General features: G+C 44.9%; 1 protein-coding gene across 1 annotated transcript in view; it reads left to right on the forward strand.

Moving 5' to 3' along the window:
* Positions 1-25,254, forward strand: part of LOC115095272 (protein NLRC5-like) — a 243,503-nt gene that overhangs the window by 190,030 nt on the left and 28,219 nt on the right. The window contains exons 38-41 of the mRNA XM_029608725.1: positions 8,447-8,524; positions 10,946-11,029; positions 12,666-12,749; positions 18,554-18,637. Coding sequence (XP_029464585.1) covers positions 8,447-8,524; positions 10,946-11,029; positions 12,666-12,749; positions 18,554-18,637 — 330 coding nt within the window. The remainder of the gene's footprint in view (positions 1-8,446; positions 8,525-10,945; positions 11,030-12,665; positions 12,750-18,553; positions 18,638-25,254) is intronic.

Genomic DNA, 25,254 nt, shown 5'->3' on the forward strand with positions numbered 1-25,254 from the left:
TTAGATTGTATGCATTTTTGAATAGCCATGTTTTTTAGAGATGTGTATCGTGTGATCGATCGTCTTAACAATCGATTTCAGCTGGGGGGGAGGGAATCGGATCGTCGCGGTTTTGTTTTTTAAAATATCGTGTAAATCGTAAATCGGGGGAGGGCGGGAAAACCGGCACACTAAAACATCCCTAAAACCCACCCCGACCCTTTAAAATAAATCCCCCACCCTCCCGAACCCCCCCAAAGTGTCTTAAATTACCTGGGGTCCAGTGGGGGGGTCCCGTTGTGATCTTCCACTCTCGGGCCACGGGTGCGTTGATAGAAAATGGCGCCGGCGCTACCTTTGACAGGGCAAAGCATTTTGCAAAATGGTGCCGGCCATATGGCCATATTGCCATACGGCAACACGATTCGAGTGCAGGAGGTCATTCCCGGACCCCCGCTGGACTTTTGGCAAGTCTTGTGGGGGTCATGAGGCCCCCCCAAGCTGGCCAAAAGTCCCTGGGGGTCCAGTGGGGGTCCGGGAGCGATCTTCTACGCTCGTGACGTCGGGGACAGGAACCAAAATGGCGCCAGCGCTACCTTTGCCCTGTCATATGACAGGGCAAAGGTAGCGCCGGCGCCATTTTCTATCAACGCACTCGTGGCCCGAGAGTGGAAGATCACAACGGGACCCCCCCACTGGACCCCAGGTAATTTAAGACATTTTGGGGGGGTTCGGGAGGGTGGGGGATTTATTTTAATGGGTCGGGGTGGGTTTTAGGGATGTTTTAGTGTGCCGGTTTTCCCGCCCTCCCCCTCCCCTCCCCTCCCCCTTCCCCCGACTTACGATTTTTGATGATAAATCGGGGGAATTCCTATTAAATATCGCCTCTAACGATTTTTGACGATTTAAAATATATCGGACGATATTTTAAATCGTCAAAAAACGATTCACATCCCTAATGTTTTTAGTTTGCATTTGAATCTCTTTATATCAGGTAAAATGTGTAGCATCCCAGGCAGAGAATACCATAGCTTTGGACCCTGCTACAGAAAACACCCGATCTCTTATTTGTGTTAGGTGTTTGCTCCTTATTGTTTCGTATTTCCTGGAGTCTGACAAGAGAATGGATTCTTAAGATGTTCTTCCCTCATTGTGTAGATACTTTTTTAGATCTGAAAGTCTGTGTCTATCCAGATTTGGCCAGGCAGACCCAAAGAAAGAGGAGGAAGTTCTTACTGTTAAGGTCCAGAGTATTAGAGCTGGGTGCTTTTGTTGTTCTTGAGTTTCCCTGCAAATGTATTATTAAATACCAGGATGTTTCATATTTATTCTTTTCACCTTCACAACTCTCCTCTTTCTTGAGTGATAAGTACCATCTGTCTTAAGCTCCTCTCCTATTGCTCCTGATAGAGGGGTAGATTTTCAAATGTACGTCCGATTTTATAACATCTGCGTGCAGGCGCACGCATGTTATAAAATCGGGGGTCAACGCACGCAAGGGGGTGCACACTGGAGGCAGGCACAGGTTGCACACACCAGCTGCCTGCTGGCACGCGATCCTCCCACACAGCGGCAAATGGCCACTGTGCCGGAGACCTCTGACTCTGCCCCCGCCCCGGACCACCCCACCCCGCCCCCGGACCGCCCCTTTAGTAAAGCCCCGGGACTTAGACGCATCCCGGGGCTTTTCGCGCGTCGCTGGGCCTTTATAAAATAGGCCTGGCGTGTATAACTCCCTCACGCGCGTAAATCCTCTGAAATTCCAGCCCAGAGTGTAAGATTCTAGCAATGTGTTTTTTCAAATTGGTTATGCTCCCCATATATGCTAGTTTTTTTTCTGTAATGATTAGAAAGAAAGTTTCCTGAGGTTGTGGGCTTGGATCCTGCTACAGAGGACTTGGATTATAAGAGGCATTATTATTTCTATTTCTCTTTGTTTTTCCTTTTTGAGAATGTACTTCTTCTTGTCTCTTTGCTTGCAGTTCATGTGATTTCTTGAAATGTTTTTGGAAAATTCATAAATGAGATTTAAAAAAAAACATGCCGATGAGTACCAGTTTTACACAGGAGTCTGAAATTCCATTTAGGGAATAAAAGTGTTGCGTAACAGCGTAAAAGGTAGATTTTAAAAGGTCCACACACATGCCCGTATACGCGAATATCTTGCTGCGCACAAAAATACACGCTATTTTATAACCTGTGCAGGTAGGTTATAAAATACTCTCCACGCACATCTGGAGCTGTACACACATAGATACGTGCACCACTTTGCTACCACTCCTTGTTAGGTGCAGGAATCCTTAAGAGAGAGAGAAAGCTCCTCTTTTTGGACTCGGTCTGATACTCTATATTATATGGACCATTGTAAGCGGGCACTTTAATTTGGGGTGAGTTTTCGGCAGGTGGGTTGGGATTTTTGCAATACTTATAAGGTCAAAAATTCTTTGAGGAGTCTCTCTCTCTCTTTCTCCCCTGCAATGGACTCCTGCGCCTAACAAGGAGCAGTAGCAACGTGGCGTGCGTATGTCACACGCAGCAGCTGAGGAACATTAGAGGCTACGTGCATCAGTGCTGCCTTTGTCTCTGGAATGTCTATGCCCTGCCCCTGTTCCGCCTGTACATCGATGTACACGTGCACTTCCCAGCTATTTAAAATTCGCCTAGCTCCCGTTTGGGCCACTTACACGAGTAAATGGCTGCTTTTGCACACGCAAGGCTTTTAAAATCTACCTTTTAGTGAATTGCATGGGGGTTCTGTGCTCGTGCTCACATAAGGGCCTGCACAGTTTAGTGAATCAGTCCCTTAATATTAAATATCATACAGGAGACCACGTGATGCAGTGCTGGGGACGGACGTGATCTCCCGGCGCGGCACCTAGGCCCGTTTATCCAGCCCCATCCCACCTCTAAATCGAGCATTTTTCGAGTGGCCAGCTCATAATCCGGCTTCCCCAGGCGCCCTCTCAAGAACTGTGCTGACCATGACTTCACGATTGACGATGAAGGACAAGGACAAAGATAAACTGAAGACCCCGGAAGTACCCGCAGAAATGGCGCCGGAGCCTTCGTTGCCGGCAAATACAGCTGCGATCGCGGACATAAAGGTAGCAATTACTGAACTATTGGGCCCAGAATTAAAAACTATCTCCTGCAAATTATCGGAGCTTACTGAGGCGTTTACGGGCTATGAGGGCAGATTTGGTGAGCTGGAGAAGAGAGTTTCTGACCTCCAAGATGGCGACCGGGAGAGGGCTGCTGAGCTTGCCGTTATCAAAGCGCAACTCACACGGCACTCCGAACGCCTTGAAGACATGGAAAATAGATCAAGAAGATCTAATTTACGCTTTTTGGGGTTGCCGGAAAGCTTGGACGAGAGGGGGCTCCCAACATTCCTAGAAGGCTGGCTGGCTAAGGAACTTAATATCATGACAGCACATGGCCCACTACGTATTGAAAGGGCACATAGACTGGGAGCAAGGCGGGCGACAGAGCAACGGCCCAGAATTGTGATAGCTAAAATTTTCAACTACGCTCATAAAGTGGAAATATTGCAGGCGATGCGTGGGAAATCGTTGAGCTATGAAAACCAAAAAGTCTTAATATTTCAGGATTTTTCAGCTGAATTATCAGCAAAGCGTAAGCAAATGGCACCAATTTGTACAAAGCTTATACAGGGCGGCCTGAGGGCCACCCTGGTGTATCCAGCCCGTCTGCGGATCCAGATGAAGGATGGAGTGCGGTGGATTACAGACCTGTCGGAGGCACAGAGTTTTTGCCAGGCGCAACTTCCTCGGGATCAGCCTGGGGAAGGGGCAGTTAATGTGCCCCATGGATGACCTTGTGTTTACTGCCGTTGGAGCTGCACATCTTAATTTGAGGCACTTGGAGGTCTGAATCCTTGGAATATTGATCTTGGGACTTTGGTTCCTGTTATTTTCGCTCTGTGTCACCAACAGCACAGCTTTTTTTATTACTTTATCTCTTTTTTTACTTTCCTGTGGCGAGCTGTGAACGTTACAGCGTGCCAGATGTATGGCAGAGCCGGTACCTGGTTTTTTTGAGGCTGACATGTTATCACTCAGTGTTGTTTGCTGTTTGGGTTAACAGTTTACAAGTTTTTTCTGGACAGTGCTGATACCTGTTGCATGATTTGATGGATGGGGCTGGATGAGGGGGGAGGGGGGTGGTCGTGGGCATGGTGGTGGTCTCAATGCGATTGATGGAAAGAGGGGAAACTGGGTTGGGAATTGTGAAAGGGGAAGGGGGGAGGGGAGGGAGGGGGGGGGGGTTCATGCTGTTCAGCAGGTCAGTGGTCCTGAGGTGGGGATAGTTGATGCACTTGTATGTCTTCGGGTCCACTTTTGTGTATTTTTTCTTAACCATTACTTGGGCTCCCCGGCTGGGAGGGATCCCAAGCATCAGGAATCTATGTTTTTTGTGCAAATTCTACCTGATCATTACAGTCTATAATGGGTACGCGTATTGTGTCCTGGAATGTCTGTGGCATTAACTCGCCGGTTAAACGAACCAGAATCCTTAATTTAATGAAAAATAAGCAAGTCGACATAGCCATGCTACAGGAGACTCACTTGACTGACCCCGAACATGAGAAGTTACGCAGGAGCTGGGTGGGGGATGTCTATTACGCGTCGGCCACCTCTAGGTCCGCAGGAGTGGCGATTCTCTTCAATAAACAGTTACCATTTAAATTGGTTACTATGCAGAAAGACCCACAGGGGAGGTATATCTTACTAGTGATCAAAGTGTATGACCAAACGTTAGTCCTCTGTAATATATATGCGCCTTCTAACTATACCCCTGAGTTTTATAGAGTCGTGCAACGTTTATTACTTCCTTATGTGGCTGACGAGGTTATACTGGGTGGTGACTTTAATGTTGTACGAGACCCTTCCATAGATAAATCTCACTGTACGTCGCAGGACGTACGCCATAGCCGCAGTTTTCGCAACATTGAACAATCACTGCAGCTATTGGACGCCTGGCGCACGTTACACCCGACGGAGAAGGATTTTACTCACCTTGCCCGGGCGCATTCCACTTGGTCCCGTTTGGACTACTTGCTGGTGGGAAATAAGTTATTCCCTAAGGTGAATGATGCGGACATTGGCGATATCATAGTATCGGACCATGCTTTGATTTGGTTAGACCTTCATTTAACACGGCAACACTTGCCCGCTAGACTTTGGAGATTTCCCTACTATTTAGCGGCTGATATACACTTTAAAAAATACCTGATAGACAAATGGGAGGACTATGCTCGTTTAAATTCGTCCCACTCTGATGACCCCATCTTATTCTGGTACACAGCGAAGGCAGTTATCCGGGGGGATGTCATAGCTTATGTAGCGCACCGTAGGAAAACTCTAGATAAACGCATACTGGCTCTATCGGCGGAACTGCATCAGGCTAAGAGCCGCCTGACTCAGCGGCATGACTGTCGGTCTAGGAAGGACTATCTGGTGGTGCAGGGGGCGTTGAATACTTTGCTTTATCAAAGGGCGAAAAAGAGTATCCTCTATTATAAATTTCAGTTATATAAGCATGGCAATAAATCGGGGAAACTAATGGCCAACTTGATTCGGACTTCCCGTAGATCCCATCATATAGCAGCTATTAAAAATCCTGTGGGTCAGGTGATCACAGATACAGCCGGCATATTAACCAATTTTAGGAAATACTTTCAGACCCTTTACACGTCTGAGGGGTGGCAACCCGACGCTTGCGAGCGATTTTGTGCCTCAGTGGCATTGCCACAGTTATTGCCAGACCAACGGGAGTGTTTGAATAGACCACTGACAGAGGAGGAAGTTCGAGGGGCCATTCATCAAGCCAAAAGTTTTAAAGCTCCCGGACCCGACGGCTTTACGTCCGAATTTTATAAATACTTAGTGGACCAGTTGGGTCCAGTGCTGGCCCGAACTTTTTCCTCTTTGATTGGGGCGGGGGAATACCCGGTTCATGCTAATATGGCCCATATCACATTAATACCCAAGCCAGGTAAGGACCCAAGTTCCCTGGAAGCCTACCGCCCGATTTCTCTGCTTAACGCAGATCAAAAGTTGTTAGCGCGGATTATGGCTGAGCGTTTGGCGCTTGTGCTTCCTCATTTAATTGGCCAAGGACAGGTGGGCTTTGTTCGGGGCAGACATGCTATTTCCAATGTTCGGAAACTAGTGGCGGCCATGTCCATGGGGCAAAATCTGGAACTTCCCTCCCTCATGGTTAGTTTTGACGCTGAAAAAGCGTTCGATAGGGTGGAGTGGGATTATCTCTTTCACGTTTTAAATGCCATGGGATTTACTGGTTTTTTCTTAGACACTCTACAGCTACTGTATCGGAACCCCATGGCCTTGATACTTGGGAATGGTTCCCAGTCCGAGCCCTTTTTGGTTTCGAGGGGCACGAGGCAGGGCTGTCCGCTCTCCCCCTTATTGTTTCTGCTACAGTTGGAACCTTTGTTATTAGCCATTCAGAGCACACCTGAAATTAGGGGCATCCGGATGCATACGGACATATTTAAATATGTTGCCTTTGCTGATGACATAGCGGTGTTCCTGACTTCCCCTACTCGTTCCCTTCCTGCGCTTCTGCGCCTGGTAGAGACTTTTGGAACATTTGCTGGGCTGCGGCTCAATGGCGGGAAGTCGATGGCTATGGCTTTCCCAGACCAGACTAGAGAGTCTTGGGAGGGCGTTTTTCCATTGCAATGGGCGACGGGACCAATACGATATCTGGGGGTGTATCTGCCATTGACCCCTCCTCGGCTCTATGAGGTTAATATACCGCCCTTAGAGGTTGCGGGTCTGGCAGGGTCTTCCCTTAACTTTAAGTGGCCGCATTAATTTGTTCAAGATGGTCCTGCTACCCAGATGGTTATACGTGCTTTCTACTTTACCATTATGTCTCAAACACAAAGATTTGGCCTCTTTGGATAAAGGGATGCGGAAATTTATTTGGAAGGGGGGTAAATCCCGAATCTCATTGATTGCCCTGAAGGCGCCTTGAGGGCGGGGGGGACTTGGAGTTCCCGATATGGGGCTTTATAATCTGGCGGGGAATCTACGTCTGGTCAGGGACTGGCTCTTAGATCGGCCCACCTTTGTTCCTGCAGCGGCTGAGCAAGCCTTGGTAGCCCCCTTAGCTTTAAATTATGTATTACAGGCCCCTGCTTCTTCCCTGCCTTCATTGATAACTAATTCCCCTTCCCTGAGGCCGATTCGCCAAGCCTGGTTGCGAGTCACCACCTTACTTGGGATTTCGCGGGTGTGTGCCTTTCTTTTACCTTTACAGGGTAATTTGGAGTTTGCCCCGGGCTCTCACACCCCAGGGTTTCAAGCCTGGAGAGGTCAGGGGATAACGCGCCTCGGACATTTATTTGATATGGAGGGGAATTTATTAACGTTTCAGGAATTGCGGGGAATGTATCATCTAGGTGGTACGCATGTCTTCCCCTATTTGCAGGCAAAGCATTATATTCGGTCTTTCACGCCTGATATGATTAGTGTGCCTGCCCTACACTCCTTAGTAGATTTATTTCAGTTAGACGGTGATAAGATGCCGTCGTTATCCAGGTATTATAAAGCCTTGGTCCAACGCTCACGGGCTGCTGACCTTCAGAGTTTGCTGGAACGTTGGAATAAGGATGGACTGGTTGTGTTGACACTGAGTACGCTTAGAACTTGCTTCCGGAATATATCTAATGTTATGCAGAGCATGTATTACAGGGAGATGCAGGTTGCCTATCATTCCCGGATTGCTATCTCCGACCTTTGTGTGCGCTGTGGGGGTGCGGTGGGCACGCTCTCTCATGCGTTCTGGGCCTGTCCCCCAGTGAGGAGGTTCTTGGGTCGTCTTGCGCAATATCTAATGTATTTACTGAATTATAAATTGCCTATAACACCTATGGTATTCTTGTTTGGTTGTTTGCCCAAACTTCCTGTAAAGCGGCGTGGGATGGGACTGTTTATTTTAAAGGCTTGCTTGGTGGGGAAGAAGGTCATCTTATTGCAATGGCGCAGTGCGGAACCCCCTCTGTTCTGGTCCTGGCGGAATCATTTACACCAGCTGATGCGTATGGAAGATCTGGACTCTCGCACTAACCACAAAAGCGTCGGCGCTTTTTGGAGATCTGGGATGCTTATTTGCAGATGTTGCCACATCGCTCCAGGAGTTTAATTCTAAATGATTGACTGGGACCTACATATCGCTGATGGACATTGTGACCTGTACTGCCAGGGCCACTGGCTTGTTACTGGGGGGGAGGGGGGGGGTGGGAATTTATACGACACAGTGTGTGATATTGTACTGTTATTGAGGCAGTGCGGGTGCAGAAAACAACCTTCACTGCCGTATTTGTTGGTATTTTTTGAAAATAAAAAATTTTCTACATTAAAAAGCCAAAAAAAAAAAAATATATATCATACAACACAAAGTTGTTTGTTTTTAGTTTCAGCCATAACATAATCGATGGTGTGGAAAAGATTGTCGACATCCTACCAGAAATGCAAAGTTTGAAAAAAATAAAGTAAGTTATTTTGACTTATCAATTTGAGGGGGGGGGGGTTTGAGAAGGTTTGTCAGGAGAAAGAATAAGAAAGATCTCTTCTGTGATGGCCGACATGGCGCAAATCACCTTTAATGGCAGAGTTAAAAAAAAACGCCACTGGATAATTTTCAGCGGTCCTTCAGCAGGATTAGCAGTGCTTTACCCGCAGAAATGGCCCTTTAGAAAATTGCGCAACCAATGTACATGTACACCCCCATGCATATACACCGTATGTGTGTACTTTTAGAGGCATTCCGGGGGGTGAGTCTGGGTGGATTTGGTACTTACATGCATCCTGTTTGATTTAATGGAGGGCAATTTTATAACAGTATGCAGTGGGTAAAATATGCTCTTACCTTTCACGTGCAGACTTTATCCCGAATTTTCAAAGCAAACTCATGCATAGAAATTCACTTTGAAAATGTGTGTGTAAATGCCCAAGTATATGCACAGATTATGTCGTACCAAGCTGCACCTTTTCTTCAGAGGGTGTAATTTATGCAGGTAAAGGTATTGCACGTAGATTTTAAGATAAAAAAATGTTTGCATGTGAGTTCCAACTCCATCCCCCAAAACGCCACTCTGCGATTTCACGTAAAAGTCAGTTCCATGCACATGGTTACCTTACTGAGCTTGGGCTATTTCATAACGTTTGCTCATATATGCCTAACTTGTGCGCAATGCTACAAAATTACCCCCTCGGTAATAACAGGCTACTTTTAAAACGAGCACGTGTGCTCCCATACACGCGTGTGTCGGCGCGCAAGTGGAGATACGCTGGAATTTTAAATCATGCGCGCATGTTTTAAAATACGCCTATCGCGTGTAAGTATGCTCCTAATTTTAAGAGGTTACTCGAGCAAACCTACTTCGTGTATCTTCCTTAGGACTGTGCCAGCTTTTACGCGCATATGTAAGCGGATTTTAAAACCATGCTTGTGCGAGGGACATTCCCAGTTTTTCCAGCTAGCCCACTAGTTTGCCCAGTCAATCTTCAGGTCTTCCCTGCCCCTCTGGTTCTTCATCCTGCATGCCCCCCAGTTGGCCAGAACCCTTCACCCTGTCATGTAAGCCCTAAAAATGTGAGATTTATAGAGTTTCTCCTCATCAGGAGCAGCAGTAAAGTTAAACAGATAGCAGGCCAATGCATGCTGTGACCTCCAATTTAAAATATGGAGTTACGCATATAAGTGTTGACCCCGCCCCAAGAATGCCCATCTCCGCCCCTTTTATGCCCCCTTATGTTTGGCGCACGCATGCGTATATATGCTCATAAATCGTGGCTTTTAAAATCCACATTACTTGCTCACAGCCCACATACATATATGTATGTGGGCATTTTTGCACGAGCGATATTTTTAAATGTGCAGTAATGTAGGCACATGACAAGTTCTATGAAGTTAATGAGATAAGGGACATAGGGTTTCAGCTTAAAATGTATGCGATGTGTTCTGTGCATAGGAATGTCCATCTTGATCAAGAAGGCTTGAATTCAGAGCTTCCAGAGTAGCCATCCATGAAACTTCGAGTTTCCACACCTTCATAGATGGCTACTGTGAATTCAAGCCTTCCTGTTTGATCCAAATACAGTCTTCTGACCAGAGACCCCTGATCAAGATGGACACTTGTATGCATGGTTATCATTCCCCAGCTCCAGCGCATCAATGTACTTTAAACAATCCCTGCCCTCTAATTCAACTACACCTGCATTTCCAACTCATCAAAATGAGAACACATGTTTTTGCAGCATTAAAAGGGAGCTGTTCCCTACTAGCAGCACCTATGTGAAGCTGCAGGGGTGGTTGCAGGCAGCTGCCGTAGGCATCAAACGGCAGTGGCAACTCCCGCGTGTGTGCAGACAGCAAGGGGTGGAGGCTCTCACGTGTGCACAGGCGGTAGAGGCTGTCTCCTGCAGGCTCCCAACTTGCAATGCTACCTCAGGCAGAGGCTTTTTCTAGCAGTGGCATCAGTGCACGACAGCTCCGCCTCCCGCAAGCGCACCCTGCACAGCGCCTCTGGCCTCATCTCATTGGCTGCAGTAAAAGATTGTCAATGCTGGAAGTTGCTGAGGGCCCGAACCACTTGAGATCCTCCCATGTCCATGCCCGTGGTCTGGATCCCCACAGATGAAGATGCCAGATGAAGGCTGATGAAAAAAAGCAATGCACCATCAGCCCCCAACAGCACCTTTCCTTCACTGCCTCCAATGGCCATTGGTATATTGGCCATAGACTAACTCTGGCACTGCATTCTTCCACTGCTTATAAAGAGACGATGCTCTTTTTACATCAGAACTGCCATACTGGGCTGATTATGTTTTACTTCCAAATTCCTAGCTAGAATGAATTTTCTGCAACTAATCTATTGGTTTTAATCTTATGATTGATTTTTTTTTTTTAGCTTGTCGCAAAATAATCTAGGACCTGCTATTGGTGTGAAGCTTGCACAAGTATTACAATACTGTACACATATTGAAGAATTATTGTAAGTTTAGCTTTATTATACTGTAAATGTATCATTTATTATTCTGTAACAAGTTAAAGTTTATTTTCTACTGTCACAAAGAAACAAGCTGATTGGATTAAATTTATGGTTTTATGTTGGAAATCACAATAGCATTTAGTGGTCAATTTTCAAACTGCCTAGATGCAAAATCTCTGTCCTTATACCTAATTTTGAAAGGGAAAGCAGACGCATACATTTTACCCATGGCAATTTCCAAGGAGGAAAGTATCTTGAATCCAGCGGGATGCAGGATCCACGAAAGTATGGCTTTTTACCAGTGGGAAATCATGTAAGACAAACTTGATTGATTTCTTTGATTGGGTGACCAAAGCAATAGATCAGGGGCATGTGCCCGACGTGGTACACTTGGATTTCAGCCAGATTTTTGATACTGTCCCGTACAGAAGCTCATAAATAAAATGAGTAGCCTGGGGTGAGCCCCAAGGTATTAAGACAGGCTTAGAAACTAGTTAAGTGACTGACAACCGAGGGTGCTGTTACATGGAATTCACGCTGCAGAAAAAGGATTGATCAATAGAATTCCTCAGGGTTTGGTCCTGAGGCTGGTTCTATTCAAATTATGTAGCCGGTTAGGTTTTAAAATGATCTGCTACATGTTGACAGATAGCTTTAAGGAGAGTCTATTCAGTGGGACATTTATCAGGTTATCCAGCTACTGTCATTTTAGTTGGATAATTTGTCCACTTGCTGGCTTACTGAATATTGACCTCTCAGATTCAAAGCCGTTTGAAAATCAAAGCAGTGCAGATTGTAACAACATATTAACAAGGCAAAACAGATGTAAACAACAAGATTCTTTTCAAAATTATCCCAATGTTTATCAAGACTGGGCAAAGTTCAGTATTTCTTGGTTACAGCAAATGAAATGATCTCTGATTCTCTAGGACTTTTACGCTAAAAGCGGCTTTGAATTCTATACCTGGAGACCCCTGCGGGAAACTGACTGCAGTCAGGGACCAGTTCAAATGCTAATTCAGATTTAAAGCAGTTTAAAAAGTCAAGGCAAATTATAACCACAGATTAACATTTAGTTTATATTAAAAAAAAAATGTATTGCATTAGCGATGTACCTCATGGTCAAAAGTTTTTTATTATAAGAATTATCTCTTCTCCCCATACGATGCTCCTTGGAATTCCTTTTGTCAGCACTTTGAACCAGACAGAAGCAGGTTATTCTTGGCTCTGTGCACAGCGCATACTGCACTTAATTCCGGAGCTGGGTTTAATTAGAACTGCTTTTATACAAAGAGCCTTCTTGAAAGCCTTTCAGGATGGCCAGGCAGATAAAGCTGTTTAATCAAAGCAAGTGTATCAGGCTTCCACAGCTTGCGGGCACACCTGAACTAGCATTGTCAGTCCATGTCGTCAGTTCGTCCGGTTACTGTCGTGCATCATTTCTACTGTGCTGCTGCTTCCATCTCCCCCCTGCCTCCTATCTATGTATGCTGTACATAAAGTACTTGAAACATAGGGATGTTTTCTTAGATCCTATAGAGACAACTGGACTTTAAAATATATTCATGTTACTTTCTGTCAAGTTCGCCTAGATTGCTAGAAACTTCCCCATTTATAATGTATTACATTTTCCTTCCAGAATAGCTGCAAATAATCTTGGAGATGAAGCTGCCATGAAGCTGGCCGGGTCCCTCCCAGAGCTACCCTACCTAAAGATAGTGCAGTAAGTATTAACTCGGACCACGCCATACCCCTACAGTTTAGGAACGCTTGGCTTTATTTTCAGTGACCTCATAGATCAAATTCAGACCCAGTTGCTATGGGATTTCAGCTCAGTCAGAACCAGCCTTCATCGGGCTATGGCCCATGAGCCTTCATCGGCAAATACTCAGGTAGTTTCCCCCTATTTTTATATCCCCTCCCAATTGAGCTGAACAATTGCAGCAACAGACCTCAGTCAGGGGCCACAAACCATAGCTTTCTCCAGAAACCAGCTAACATCAACCCTATGTTTGACCACTAGGCATTGCGTAGCACCTGCCATTAAGCCACCATACTGACCAATCACATCATTTATAATATGATACTATTATTGATGGATTTCAAGTGTACTCACTCAGTATTACTCACTAGGAATGTGCATTCATTTAAAACAAATGTATAAAATGGAATGAATGAGGCCTTTTTTGGTTTGTTTCAAAAGGAATGAACGAAAGATAACCTCTTACAAAAATAACCAAAATTTTTCAGATATTTTCATATTTATGCATTAAAAGAAAAACAGGCCTCCAGCAGGACCAGGCCTAGTACCATTGCCAAAGCCTAGGCTAGGCCCAGCGCTGTGGCCCAACCTGAAGACCTGGTCCCATCACCGAGCCCTAGGTCCAGGCCCAGCACAAGAGCCCAGCCCAAGGCTTCGTCCCATCACTGAAAAATAGGCCTATGCTCATGCCCAGCACCAGGGCCCAGCTTGATACCTGGACCCCTCACCGAGATCTAGGGCTGAACCCAAGGCCTGATCCCATCACCAGTCTGGTTCCTGTGCTGGAGCCCATCACCAACACCTAGGCTTCATGCTGAGACCCAGCGCAAGGCCTGGTCCCATCACCTAGGCCCAACCCAAGGTCTGATGCCATTGCCAAATCCTAGCCCTATGTCTTTGCCTGGCACTGGGATCCATCCCGAGGTTGGGTCTCATCACCAAGGTCTAGGGCCCAGTTATAAGTGAGGACTATGCAAAGCTGAGGTTGGTAAGGTAACTAGGACCATTTTTAGATTTACAGGTGTTTAAATCAATGATGCACCTGTTGGTGGTATCTCTCATTGATTATTGTAGCATTCTACATGTAGGTTTGCCTTCAAACCTCACACACAAACTACAGATCTTGCAAAATTTTGCATCTTGTGATGGGAAGTTTAGAAGGGCAAGTTCCACTCTGCTACTTCATAAGTTCTGCTGGCTCCTAGCAATTATGAGGACTAAGTTTACATTTCTTAACCTCAATTTTTGCATTTTGAGGGACAAAGGACCCACCACATGGTTCCTCCCATCCATACATAGTACATGCATGGATGGGAGCGTCATTCGAGTCTGTGATACCTATTGCAGAGCCTTATAGTGCATAAGATGTGCTTGGCCCAGTATAAATCAAGGACATTTTCAGTGGCTGCTCCAACCTTGTGGAACAGTTTATTTTTGTTGTCAGACAGGAAGCAAAGTACTTGATTTTCCAGAAAAAGGTAAAATGGTGATTGTTTCTAGTATAATCAGGTTGTAAGGCATGACAGTGGGTTTAGCTTGAACATCAGAACAGATGCAAAATGTTGTTAGTTGGCTTAGTGGTCGAGTTGTCAAGTTTGTTATCAGGTACTTGCTTACTGAGGTTAGTGTTAGGGAGGCTATGTTATTAAAGTGCTTGTAGTTATGGGGGGGAAAGTACTTATGTATGAGTGCCTGGGCTATCAACTGTATTTTTTAAAGATTTAGAGGTCAATAGTTACTGGCCAGATTGCAAAGTTAGCCAGATAAACTTATCCGGCTAACTTTGGAGAAATATTCAGTATTGCACTATTGAATATAACCAGCTATCTTAAAGATACATTTATCCGGCTAACTTTAGGACTGCTCTGCTACATGACCAGAGTTAGCCGGATATATTATCTGGCTAATTCTCAATATCAGAGTTAACTAGCTAACTTATCCAGCTAGCCTAACTACTCCCAGAATTGTCCCTAGAACACCCCTACGCTATCCAGCTAAATTCTAGCTGGATAATGAAATATCCAGCTAAACAGCCGGATAAGTCCCTAAAATATTCAAAAGTTGGAATTTAGCTGAATAACTTGTGAGTCGTCTGACTAAATACCTCTGCATATTGACCTCTTGGTGTGTTACCTACGTTGTGTATTTTATCTTGTTGGACCTAATTCCTTTGACTTTTATGTGAACACTGCCTCAGGCATGCCATTGGATCAGAGAGGCGGCATATAAATCTTAGTAAATAAAAAATAAAACAGCATTTTACTTGCAAGAATAGGCTGTTTGAAAATTGCCTCCCCCCAAACTGGATAAAATTATGTGAATTGTTCAACAGTGAGTGTAATTAAAGCCGCATTGTCTGGAGGCATTCCCAGGAGATATGCGCGTGGCCGGGCCCTCGTTTTCAGAGCGGCCCAGCCATTTTGCGCTGTCCCGGTGAAGCGCGCGCCAGCAGCCAACCGGCGCTCGCAACTTACTTCTGCTCAAAGGAGCAAGTAAGTTGAAAAAGAAAAAAAATTAGGGTAGGTATGGTGGGTTTTAGGGGTCAGGAAGGAGAGGGGAAAAGGGATGAAGGTCAGTTAGGGGATAGGGATCTAGGCAAAGGCCTGATTGCGTCACCACGCATGAGTTAGAAAACCCCCCCCCCGCGTGCGCAAGTGGGCACCTGCTTACACATGCGCACACTGATACAAAATTGGGCACGTATGTGTGCGCGGGTATCGGATTTTATAACATGCGCGCATCGCCGCACGCATGTTATAAAAGCGCGTCTATGTGCGTGCGCTGGGAACCATGCGCACATGGATGCCCAGGTGGACCTTTAAAAATTTACCCCTAAATATTAATTGAGATAAGAACATATTCTGATGTTGAAAACCATTGTTGAAGCTGCCTTACTATTAATTACTGACGCTGTATGACAAATCTCAACACTTGATTTTCTCAACCATTTCATAAACAGAACTATGCAACCTGAGCTTTTCATTCAGTCATAAGAACTTAAGAACATGCCATACTGGGTCAGACCAAGAGTCCATCAAGCCCAGCATCCTGTTTCCAACAGTGGCCAAACCATGCTATAAGTACCTGGCAAGTACCCAAAAACTAAGTCTATCCCATGCTACTGATGCCAGTAATAGCAGTGGCTATTTTCTAAATCAACTTGATTAATAGCAGGTAATGGACTTCTCCTCCAAGAACTTATCCAAACCTTTTTTAAACCCAGCTACACTAACTGCACTAACCACATCCCCTGGCAACAAATTCCAGAGTTTAATTGTGCGTTGAGAGAAAAAGAACTTTCTCCGATTAATTTTAAATGTGCTACTTGCTAACTTCATGGAGTGCCCCCTACTCCTTCTATTATCCGAAAGAGTAAATAACTGATTCACATTTACCTGTTCTAGACCTCTCATGATTTTTTTTGTTTGTTATCCTTTTTTATTGAATTTTAGAGGTAAATATGTAAACAACAACATACCACCAGTAAGCGGATTTCCAATACCAACAGTGAGAAATACGCAGCGTGCGTGGTACTCATTTCAAATATACATATCAATGAATTGTAGGTATAATATAACACTAGTTGCTTATCAGTAACTGCAATTTCCCTCCCTCCCCCCACCCACGAGTACAGGTCCCACACCCTCTACATCAATAATTGGAAAGAGCACATGAGATCTCTCAAACTATTTGCACAATCAGTGTTATATAGTGTTATACAATTAAACGGCTATGAGATCAAGAAGCAGATCAAGGAATGGCAGTTATTGCGGATGGAGGCAATGATTTGACAAATGGATCCCACATAGTGGCAAAATGTGATTGATGTTTCTTGGAGGACGTGGATAACAACTTCCTTTCTAAGAGGTAAAGCTCCAACATAGAGTCTATCCATTCCCGTATTGATGGAGATGTTGAGGAAATCCAATGACGGAGAATCACACGGAGTGCCACCAAATGACTTTTGACCTCTCATGATTTTAAACAGCTCTTTCATATCACCCCTCAGATGTCTCTTCTCCAAGCTGAAAAGTCCTAACCTCTTTAGTCTTTCCTCATAGGGAAGCTGTTCCATCCCCTTTATCATTTTGTCGCCTTTCTCTGTACCTTCTTCATTACAACTATATCTTTTTTGAGATGCGGCGACCAAAATTGTACACAATATTCAAGGTGCAGTCTCACCGTGGAGCAATACAGAGGCATTATGACATTTTCTGTTTTATTCACCATTCCCTTCCTAATAATTCCTAACATTCTGTTTGCTTTTTTGACTGCTGCCGCACACTGAGCCGATGATTTCAATGTATTATCCCCTATGATGCTTCGATCTCGTTTCTACATGGTAGCTCCTAATATGGAACCTAACATCGTGTAACTATAGCATGGGTTATTTTTCCCTATATGCATCACCTTGCACTTATCCACATTAAATTTCATCTGCCATTTGGATGCCCAATTTTCCAGTCTCACAAGGTCTTCCTGCAATTTATCACAATCTGCTTGTGATTTAACTACTCTGAATAATTTTGTATCATCTGCAAATTCGATTACCTCACTCATATTCCTTTCCAGATCATTTATAAATATATTGAAAAGCACGGGTCCCAGTACAGATCCCTGAGGCTCTCCACTGCTCACCCCCCTCCACTGAGAAAATTGTCTATTTAATCCTACTCTCTGTTTCCTGTCTTTTAACTACTTTGAATCCACGGAAGGACATGACTTTTTACTTTTCTTAGAAGCCTCTCATGAGGCACTTTGTCAAATGCCTTCTGAGAATCCAAATACACTACATCTACCGGTTCACCTTTATCTACATGTTTATTAACTCCTTCAAAAAAGTGAAGCAGATTTGTGAGGCAAGACTTGCCTTGGTTAAAGCCATGCTGACTTTGTTCCATTAAACCATGCCTTTCTATATGTTCTGTGATTTTGATCTTTAGAGCACTTTCCACTATTTTTCCTGGCACTGAAGTCAGGCTAACTGGTCTGTAGTTTCCTGGATCGTCCCTGGAGCCCTTTTTAAATATTGGGGTACATTAGCCACCCTCCAGTCTTCAGATACAATGAATGATTTTAATGATAGGTTACAAATTTTTACTAATAGATCTGAAATTTCATTTTTTAGTTTTTTCAGAACCTTGGGGTGTATACCATCCGGTCCAGGTGAATTACTACTCTTAAATTTGTCAATCAGGCCTACCACATCTTCTAGGTTTACCATGATTTGGTTCAGTCCATCTAAATCATTACCCATTAAAACCTTCTCCGGAACGGGTATCTCCCCAACATCTTCTTCAGTAAACACCGAAGCAAAGAAATCATTTAATCTTTCCGTGATGGCCTTATCATCTCTAAGTGCCCCAGCCTATCCATCAAAACCAATTGCTGCAGGCCAAGTAACAGGTTCTCCAGTTCACCATTTTAAAGTCTACAAGAAAAGGTGTCCTTGAAGTCCCAAAATGCCAAACACATTTTAATGAGTATTTCAGAACAATCTAAAACATCATATCTTACAAAACTGAAAAGCTATTTCATATCATCCATGTTCCTTTAATCCAAATAGTGCAAAATAGTCTCATACAGCAAAGGGTTCATCAGACAAGACCTAGTAATGTAAATACACTTATATATAATAATTACAAATTGCAGTGTACTATAATCCAGCCATAAATTATTCTAATGTGGATTAACAGTGACTGTAAACATTCAATGGACTTTTTGTCAAACATATATTGATTAACTTTGTCTTTTTTCTTTTGTAGATTGCAGTCAAACAATATTGGTTTAATTGGTGGAACTCAGTTGATCAAATCTCTTGCCAAATGCAAGCAAATAGAAGAACTCAGGTAAATTCATGAAAAATGTCGTTCATCAGTTATTAACTGAGCAATGGAACATAAGGATACATTTTATATAAGTAATAGATCACAACTGGGTGCCTGACAAAGGTAAATGCCACCCTATGTCTTAGCTTTCTTACATAGCTATAGAGCGGATTAGATTGGAAGAACAAAGGTCTGTCGAGTGTAGCCAAATTCTAATTGCCTAATAGCTCTCTTGGGAGGTCATTTACCATGGAGCATTAGGGCTTTAATGTATGGTATTTGACTGTTACCTTGCAGTAATGGCAAATGTTGTATATTTGAAATATTGCATTTTTTTTTCATTAATATGCATGCAAATAAGCAAATCTCATGTAAATCATGCAAAACCAACAAGCTCGACAAAATGGTTACCTACCCCTTGAAATAGTATTGTTGTGAAACACGGATCGTGTTAGGGTTATTACTAGGACTTTATCCCACTTTTATACACCGGTAACTGTCATCTGCCAGTTATATTCTATATTGAATTTTTAAATGGATTCTTGACTTAATAAAGTTTATCCACTTCTATTGTATACAGTGGATTGATTAATATATTTTGTTTCATCCTCCCGTCTTTTGCCAAAAGAAAAAGAGTCAAACCTAGCGAGATTCACCACAAATGGAAATTCATTCTTCCTCTGAGCACATAGATGGTTCTTTGGGCCTCCCTCTGTAAAGGAAGTCACTTCCTGTGAACTTGCCAAATCTGAGTTCCTGGGTCCTAGGCTACTCAGTTAACATACCAAAAAAATATATCAAAAGGGAAATCCTTGATCAAAAAGGAAACCAAAATATGAGGTAGGAAGGGTGGAAAACTTCCTCCTCACCCAAAGAAAAGTTCTCCAAAACCATGGCACAAAATAGGTAAAGGCAGGGTCTGAAATCCCTAAAACCCCAGAGTCCTTTCCTAGAAACAAAACAAGAAAAGAAAGGAACAGCATAAGTGCATGCTGCTCCTAGGTGAGTCAACTGGGAGCATACCATTTTCAAACTCTCTAATGGTGGAGTTACATCCTACACTACAGCTACCTCTATCTCCCCCCCCCCCCCCTCCCCAAATACTGAATGGAACATTCTGCTGGTAGAAATTGTTTAAGTTCTCTACATAAACTTTTAACCTCCAAAATGGCACATGTCAAAAGCTTATTAAATGTGTGCCAATACAGGTGCTTTTCATAACCCAATACCACAGCCAAAAGCTTCTCTGCCACTGCTTCTGCAGTATCAAGATCTGGTGGCAGGCCTTCAAGTGCTTCAGGACCCAGCTCCTGCATTAGCCTTTCCTTCATGGTCATCAGGGTGATAGAGCCTGGTGGTCTTCCACTGGTGGCCTTCTGGTATTTTTAAATCTTTGTGACTTTCTCCTTCAGGTCGCAGTATCAGCATGCCACCTGGTCACTGCTGTGGCTTGGCCATCCCTGGCTGCTGATCCTGTCACCTATCTTCTGCCAGATCAAGATCTTTGCAGTTTTGATGGTTTTGGGCTACCAGCCTCTCAAAGAGAATGCTGAAATTAGCCAGTACACCTTCAATAAGGAGGTCATTCTCATCTTGGGAGAACTTGTGTGTAACATCCCCTTATCTCCAAATGCTTCAGCATATCGTCCTGCTCCATGCTGAATCCAAGTACCATGCACAGTATTTCCTGCACCCAGGAGCTCCTCTTATAGGCCCTGCAGCTGGGACTTCCTGTGGCACTAGCTAATGACATTACATCCTTGCTAGGTATATAAGAAAGTCCTCTGTGACCAGCTAGAGCCTCAGCTACAGTTCCTCCTGCACTAGACATCGGTGCTAGGTAGCTACGGTTTCTGCCTTGTCCAGCCTTGGGTTGCTATGCTCCTACCTTGTCCAGCCTCACCTTGCTATTCTTCTGCCCTGCCCTGTCTTGTCTCACTGCCCTACCTTATTCTCCTGCCCTGATTCACCTTGCCTTGCCTTCCAGTCAGCCTTTCCTCAGACTGTTCTCCTGTTGTTGACCCAGCCTATCTTCTGATCTCTGCCTGCATCGACCCTACCTGGCACCAACCTTGTTGGTTCCCCACCAGCTCTGACCCTTGCCTGTTCTCAAAGCTGTCTGAACTCCAGAGAAGTCCCGCCAGCTGCCAGAACTTGCAGGTCAACCTAAGGGGGAGGGGGCTGGCCAGTTGGAAGACCTTTCCTTGTGGCATGTCAACTACCACCTGTTAGGGCCTTGTCCATGTTCACACACCTCAGGTTGCATCAATCTAGCAGCGGCCCAAGGGCTCACATCCCCCATAGTGTAACATTGTGGGCATACCGCCACTGCCTACCTTCTGGTTGGCTGCCTCCAACCTGGGTTGCCACTTCTTGAGGGGTCAAATCCCTCCCTACCTGAAGCTCCTTCCCATTCCCAATTCCTATCACTTTCTCTCCCTCCACCTGAACTTTCTTTGTCCACTGACCATCCCTCTATCTTTGCTGACTATGCCTCACCTTACTTTCTCCTCCCACCTCTCTCGCCTGCCTTTCACCCTTCACCTCCCTCCTTACTGATTATTCCCATCTCTCTCACTCTATTCCTTTGCAGCTTCTGATTACCATCACTGTCCTATCTAGTACTCTGGCCCTCCTCTTCTTTCTCCTCTTCTCCCAGCCCTCACTCCTCATCTGACCCGCCTCACCTCTCTCCTCACTCATCCCACTCTCATGCCTCTCACCCACTCTATCACTCTCCATTCTCACTCCAAGTATGCAAGCATACTCCACCTTTTTATCCTCTAATAAGAAAGGGCTGACAGACAAATAAGACAGACACAAAAAACATACACACACTTCTTGTACACACAGGAAAAGACACCAGACAAAGGGAAAGGTAAACACAGAGGAAACAACAAGAAGACAGATAATTGAATTCTAGAAACACTCCTCTCTCCACCAATGCCCTTGCAAACTCTAAAAGGAGCAGTTACAGAAGGTTGAGTTTCATAATCAAGAAAATACCACGTGGTGCATCATTTTACCAAACCACAAGGTGCAATATTTTCCCATTTGCTTAAACATGCCCATTTTTTTTTAACTGGCCCTATTATTTCCCTCAAATAACTGGCCCTATTATTCCTCCTTTAGTTCGAGGAAGCGTGGGGTCACCATTCTCATCCATAAAAATTTACCATTTCAGCTAGCACGCACATACCAGAATCCAGAAGGGAGAAATGTGATTGCTGTAGGTACAGTCTATGATCAGAAAATGGTGTTGTGTAATATTTATGCTCATAATGTATATTCTCCTCTATTTTTTGCTTCCTTGGTGAGTCGTCTAGCTGAGTTCCCTAACTATCATCTGGTAGTTGGGGGGGGGGGGGGACTTTAATACAGTGGCTAATAAGCAGCTAGATATTAGACTCCCCAAGCCTATGCAAAATCAAGACAGGAGTAAAGGTGTCAATCTCTTATGTGATGAATTGCAATAAATGGCCATCTGGCGGGTATTGCATCCCGGAGACTCTGACTTTATGTTTTTTTCTAACCCACACCAGTCTTATTCCCGATTAGATTACTTGCTAGTATTGGATCGCTGTTTCTCGAGGGTGACGGAGGCCACTATTGGTACTATTTTTATCTCTGATCACGCCCTTGTGACGGCAACAATACAATGTGGATCCAGGGCTCGCCCTCCATTCTCCTGGTGCATGCGTCCAGATTTATATCTGGACAAAGTATTCCAGACTTATTTACAAAATCAATGGCTGGAATACCTAAAACATAATGCGACCCCAGATATGAGCACCGCGACTGTGTGGGAGGCTGGTAAGTTTGTGATGCGAGGTGCAATAATAGCGTATGTGGCCAGAGCAAATAAAACATGCAATGCTGAAATTCTGAGGTTAACTGCTGTTCTTAAACAAGCTCAACAACAACATAATGCCTCCATGACGGGGGAGTCCAAGGCTGTGGCTGACAGGGCTAGGGCTGCTCTTAATGGTTTACTACACCAAAGGGCATCTAAATCGCTCTGTTACTATCAGTATCACTTATATAATCAAGGGAACAGGGCAGGTAGACTGATGACCCACCTTATTCGGCCTAGGGGGCAATGGGCAGCCGTAACGGGGATTAGGGATAGCCAGGGAGTCCACTTGAGTACCTCACCTGACATTGCCCGTAGATTTCGGGACTATTATATGTCCCTTTATGGCTCTAAGCCTATGGCCGCTGATGTTGCTGAGTCCCTCTTTCAGGGGATCTCATGGCCCTCACTCACTGTAGATCAGATTACTGCATTGAACAGCCCTATCACTAAGGGGGAAATCTATGCTGTTATTTCCAAGCTTAAACTGGGCAAGGCAGCGGGTCAGGATGGGCTAGGCTCCGAATTTTACAAGATATTGAAATTTTCAGTCTTGTCCCCATTACAGAAATATTAGGCGGACCTTTTGTTCACTGACCGCCTGGCTGAGGACTCTAACCGGTCTGTCATTGTCGTTCTCCCAAAGTCAGGAAAAGATCCCTTGGAGGTGGGTTCTTATAGACCCATTTCCTTATTAAACGTAGATGTTAAAATCCTGGCAGCTGTCCTGGCGGCCTGGCTAAATGGAATTTTGCCCCTCCTTATTCATAGAGATCAGACGGGGTTTGTTAAGGGGCGACAGGGGGTCTGCAATGTTTGGCGCTTGCTGGTGGTATTAAGCTATCAATCGATACCGGAGGCCCTGGTTTTGAGTCTGGATGCGGAAAAGGCATTTGATTCCTTATCCTGGGAATACATGTTCTGGGCTCTGCAACGTTACGGCTTCTCAGGGGCCTATCTCCAATGGTTGAAGGCTCTTTATTGTAACCCTAGTGCCACTATTTTGCTTAATGGGGGATCCATCGACCCTTTTCCTTTACACTGCGGATTCCGGCAGGGGTGTCCCCTTTCCCCATTGCTATTTGTGTTGGCATTGGAACCCCTGGCTATTCGGCTAAGAGGAGACCCGGGATTCACTGGGTTTAGTGTAGATGGCCACCCTTTGAAGACTGCTTTGTTGGCAGATGACATCCTTCTGTTTGTGGGATGACCCCGCACCAGTGTACCTACTATTATTCACTTTTTTGATCAGTTTCGACTGGTGGTGGGGCTGAAAATCAGTTATGGAAAGTCAGAGGCTTTGGCCCTAAATGCTCACCCTGCCTGGATCCTGGGACGGTCCCTTTCCTTTTCAGTGGGCCCCTGGCAAGATCAAATATCTGGGCGTCTGGATACCCTGAAAGCTGGCACAGCTTTATGAGTTAAATATTGCCCCAAGTCTCCTTAAGCTTTGGGCGCAGCTGCAGCTCTGGATCCCATTGCCACTTTCCCTATTTGGTGGAAGTGCTCATATTAAAATGGTAATGGTGCCACGGCTTCTCTATCTGCTGCACATGATACCCTGTTGGTTGAGAGCTGGGGATCTTCGGCAATTGTGCACAAAAGATTTTGTGGAAGGGGAAACGGGCTCGGTTGGCTTATGCGGTCCTGGAGCGCCCCCGGGAGCAGGGAGGGCTTAATTTACCGCATTTTAGACTCTATAATGTGGCCTGTCAGTTGCGGTATGTGGGTGAATGGATTACAGAAACGTACTCTTATTGTGCTTCAGGGATGTTACATAAGATGTCTCAACCTAGCTCCCCTTTAAGTATTATTCAGATGCGCCCAGGGCTGCGGAGTACCATGGCATACCCTCGAATATTTTTACAACCTTGTATCCGAGCTTGGCGTTGGTTGCGGCAACAGTGGGGCTTGAGGGGCATAGCCTCCCTTTTTTTACCTTTTCTAGGGAATGCAAGTTTTGTGCCGGGGAGGGATAGCCGGGCTGTATTCCAGGCTTGGGCTGACAATGGGGTGGTATACATATTTCATTTGTTTGAACCCGATTCCCATGTCCTCCAAGATTTCGCTACTCTGACACGCACGTTTCAACTGCCTACTAAGTACTTACATGCGTACCTGCAGGCCCGTCATTATATTCAATCCCTCGCATGGTCTATAGAGGAACTGACAGCGGAAACGGCGTTTGCGACTAAGGTTTTTGACACTGCCTGCCTCCATAATACAATTACTGGATGGAAAAAATTAGGGCAGTCCTTGGGCCACTCAGGCCGATTACAGCATCTTACAACTCGTTGGACTGCCTTGTTGGACTCACAGTTGGCCCCATCCTACCTGAAGCGCTGCTTTACAGCTCTTTACCAGTTATTACTAGACGAGGGGCTACGTGAGGTCCAATTCAAAATTCTTCATAATATTTTCTGGGATGATGTTTGCCGATTTCATATGAAGCTTACCCAGTCTTCTTTATGTAGCCAGTGTGGCGTTGTTGAGGGCAACTTATATCATCATTTGTTGGCATGCCCGCATGTGGCGCTTTTTTGGAAGTCAGTCCTTGACGTGATGAATAAAAGTTATGGTATTGTCCTCCCTCATACGGGTTGTCTTTTGATGGCACACCAACAGTCCTCTCAGGTTCCTGGTGCGTGTTACAGAGCAAGATTTGAACGCCTAGTGGTTATGATGGCATGCCGTACCGTACAGGCTATCTGGACTGACCCCTTGGCGCAGCCTTCAGTTGATGTGTGATTTTCGCCTTGGCAAGGGAAAACCAGATAAGATATAT

The sequence above is a fragment of the Rhinatrema bivittatum genome, chromosome 7, assembly GCF_901001135.1.
Source record: "Rhinatrema bivittatum chromosome 7, aRhiBiv1.1, whole genome shotgun sequence".
Taxonomy (NCBI): domain Eukaryota; kingdom Metazoa; phylum Chordata; class Amphibia; order Gymnophiona; family Rhinatrematidae; genus Rhinatrema; species Rhinatrema bivittatum.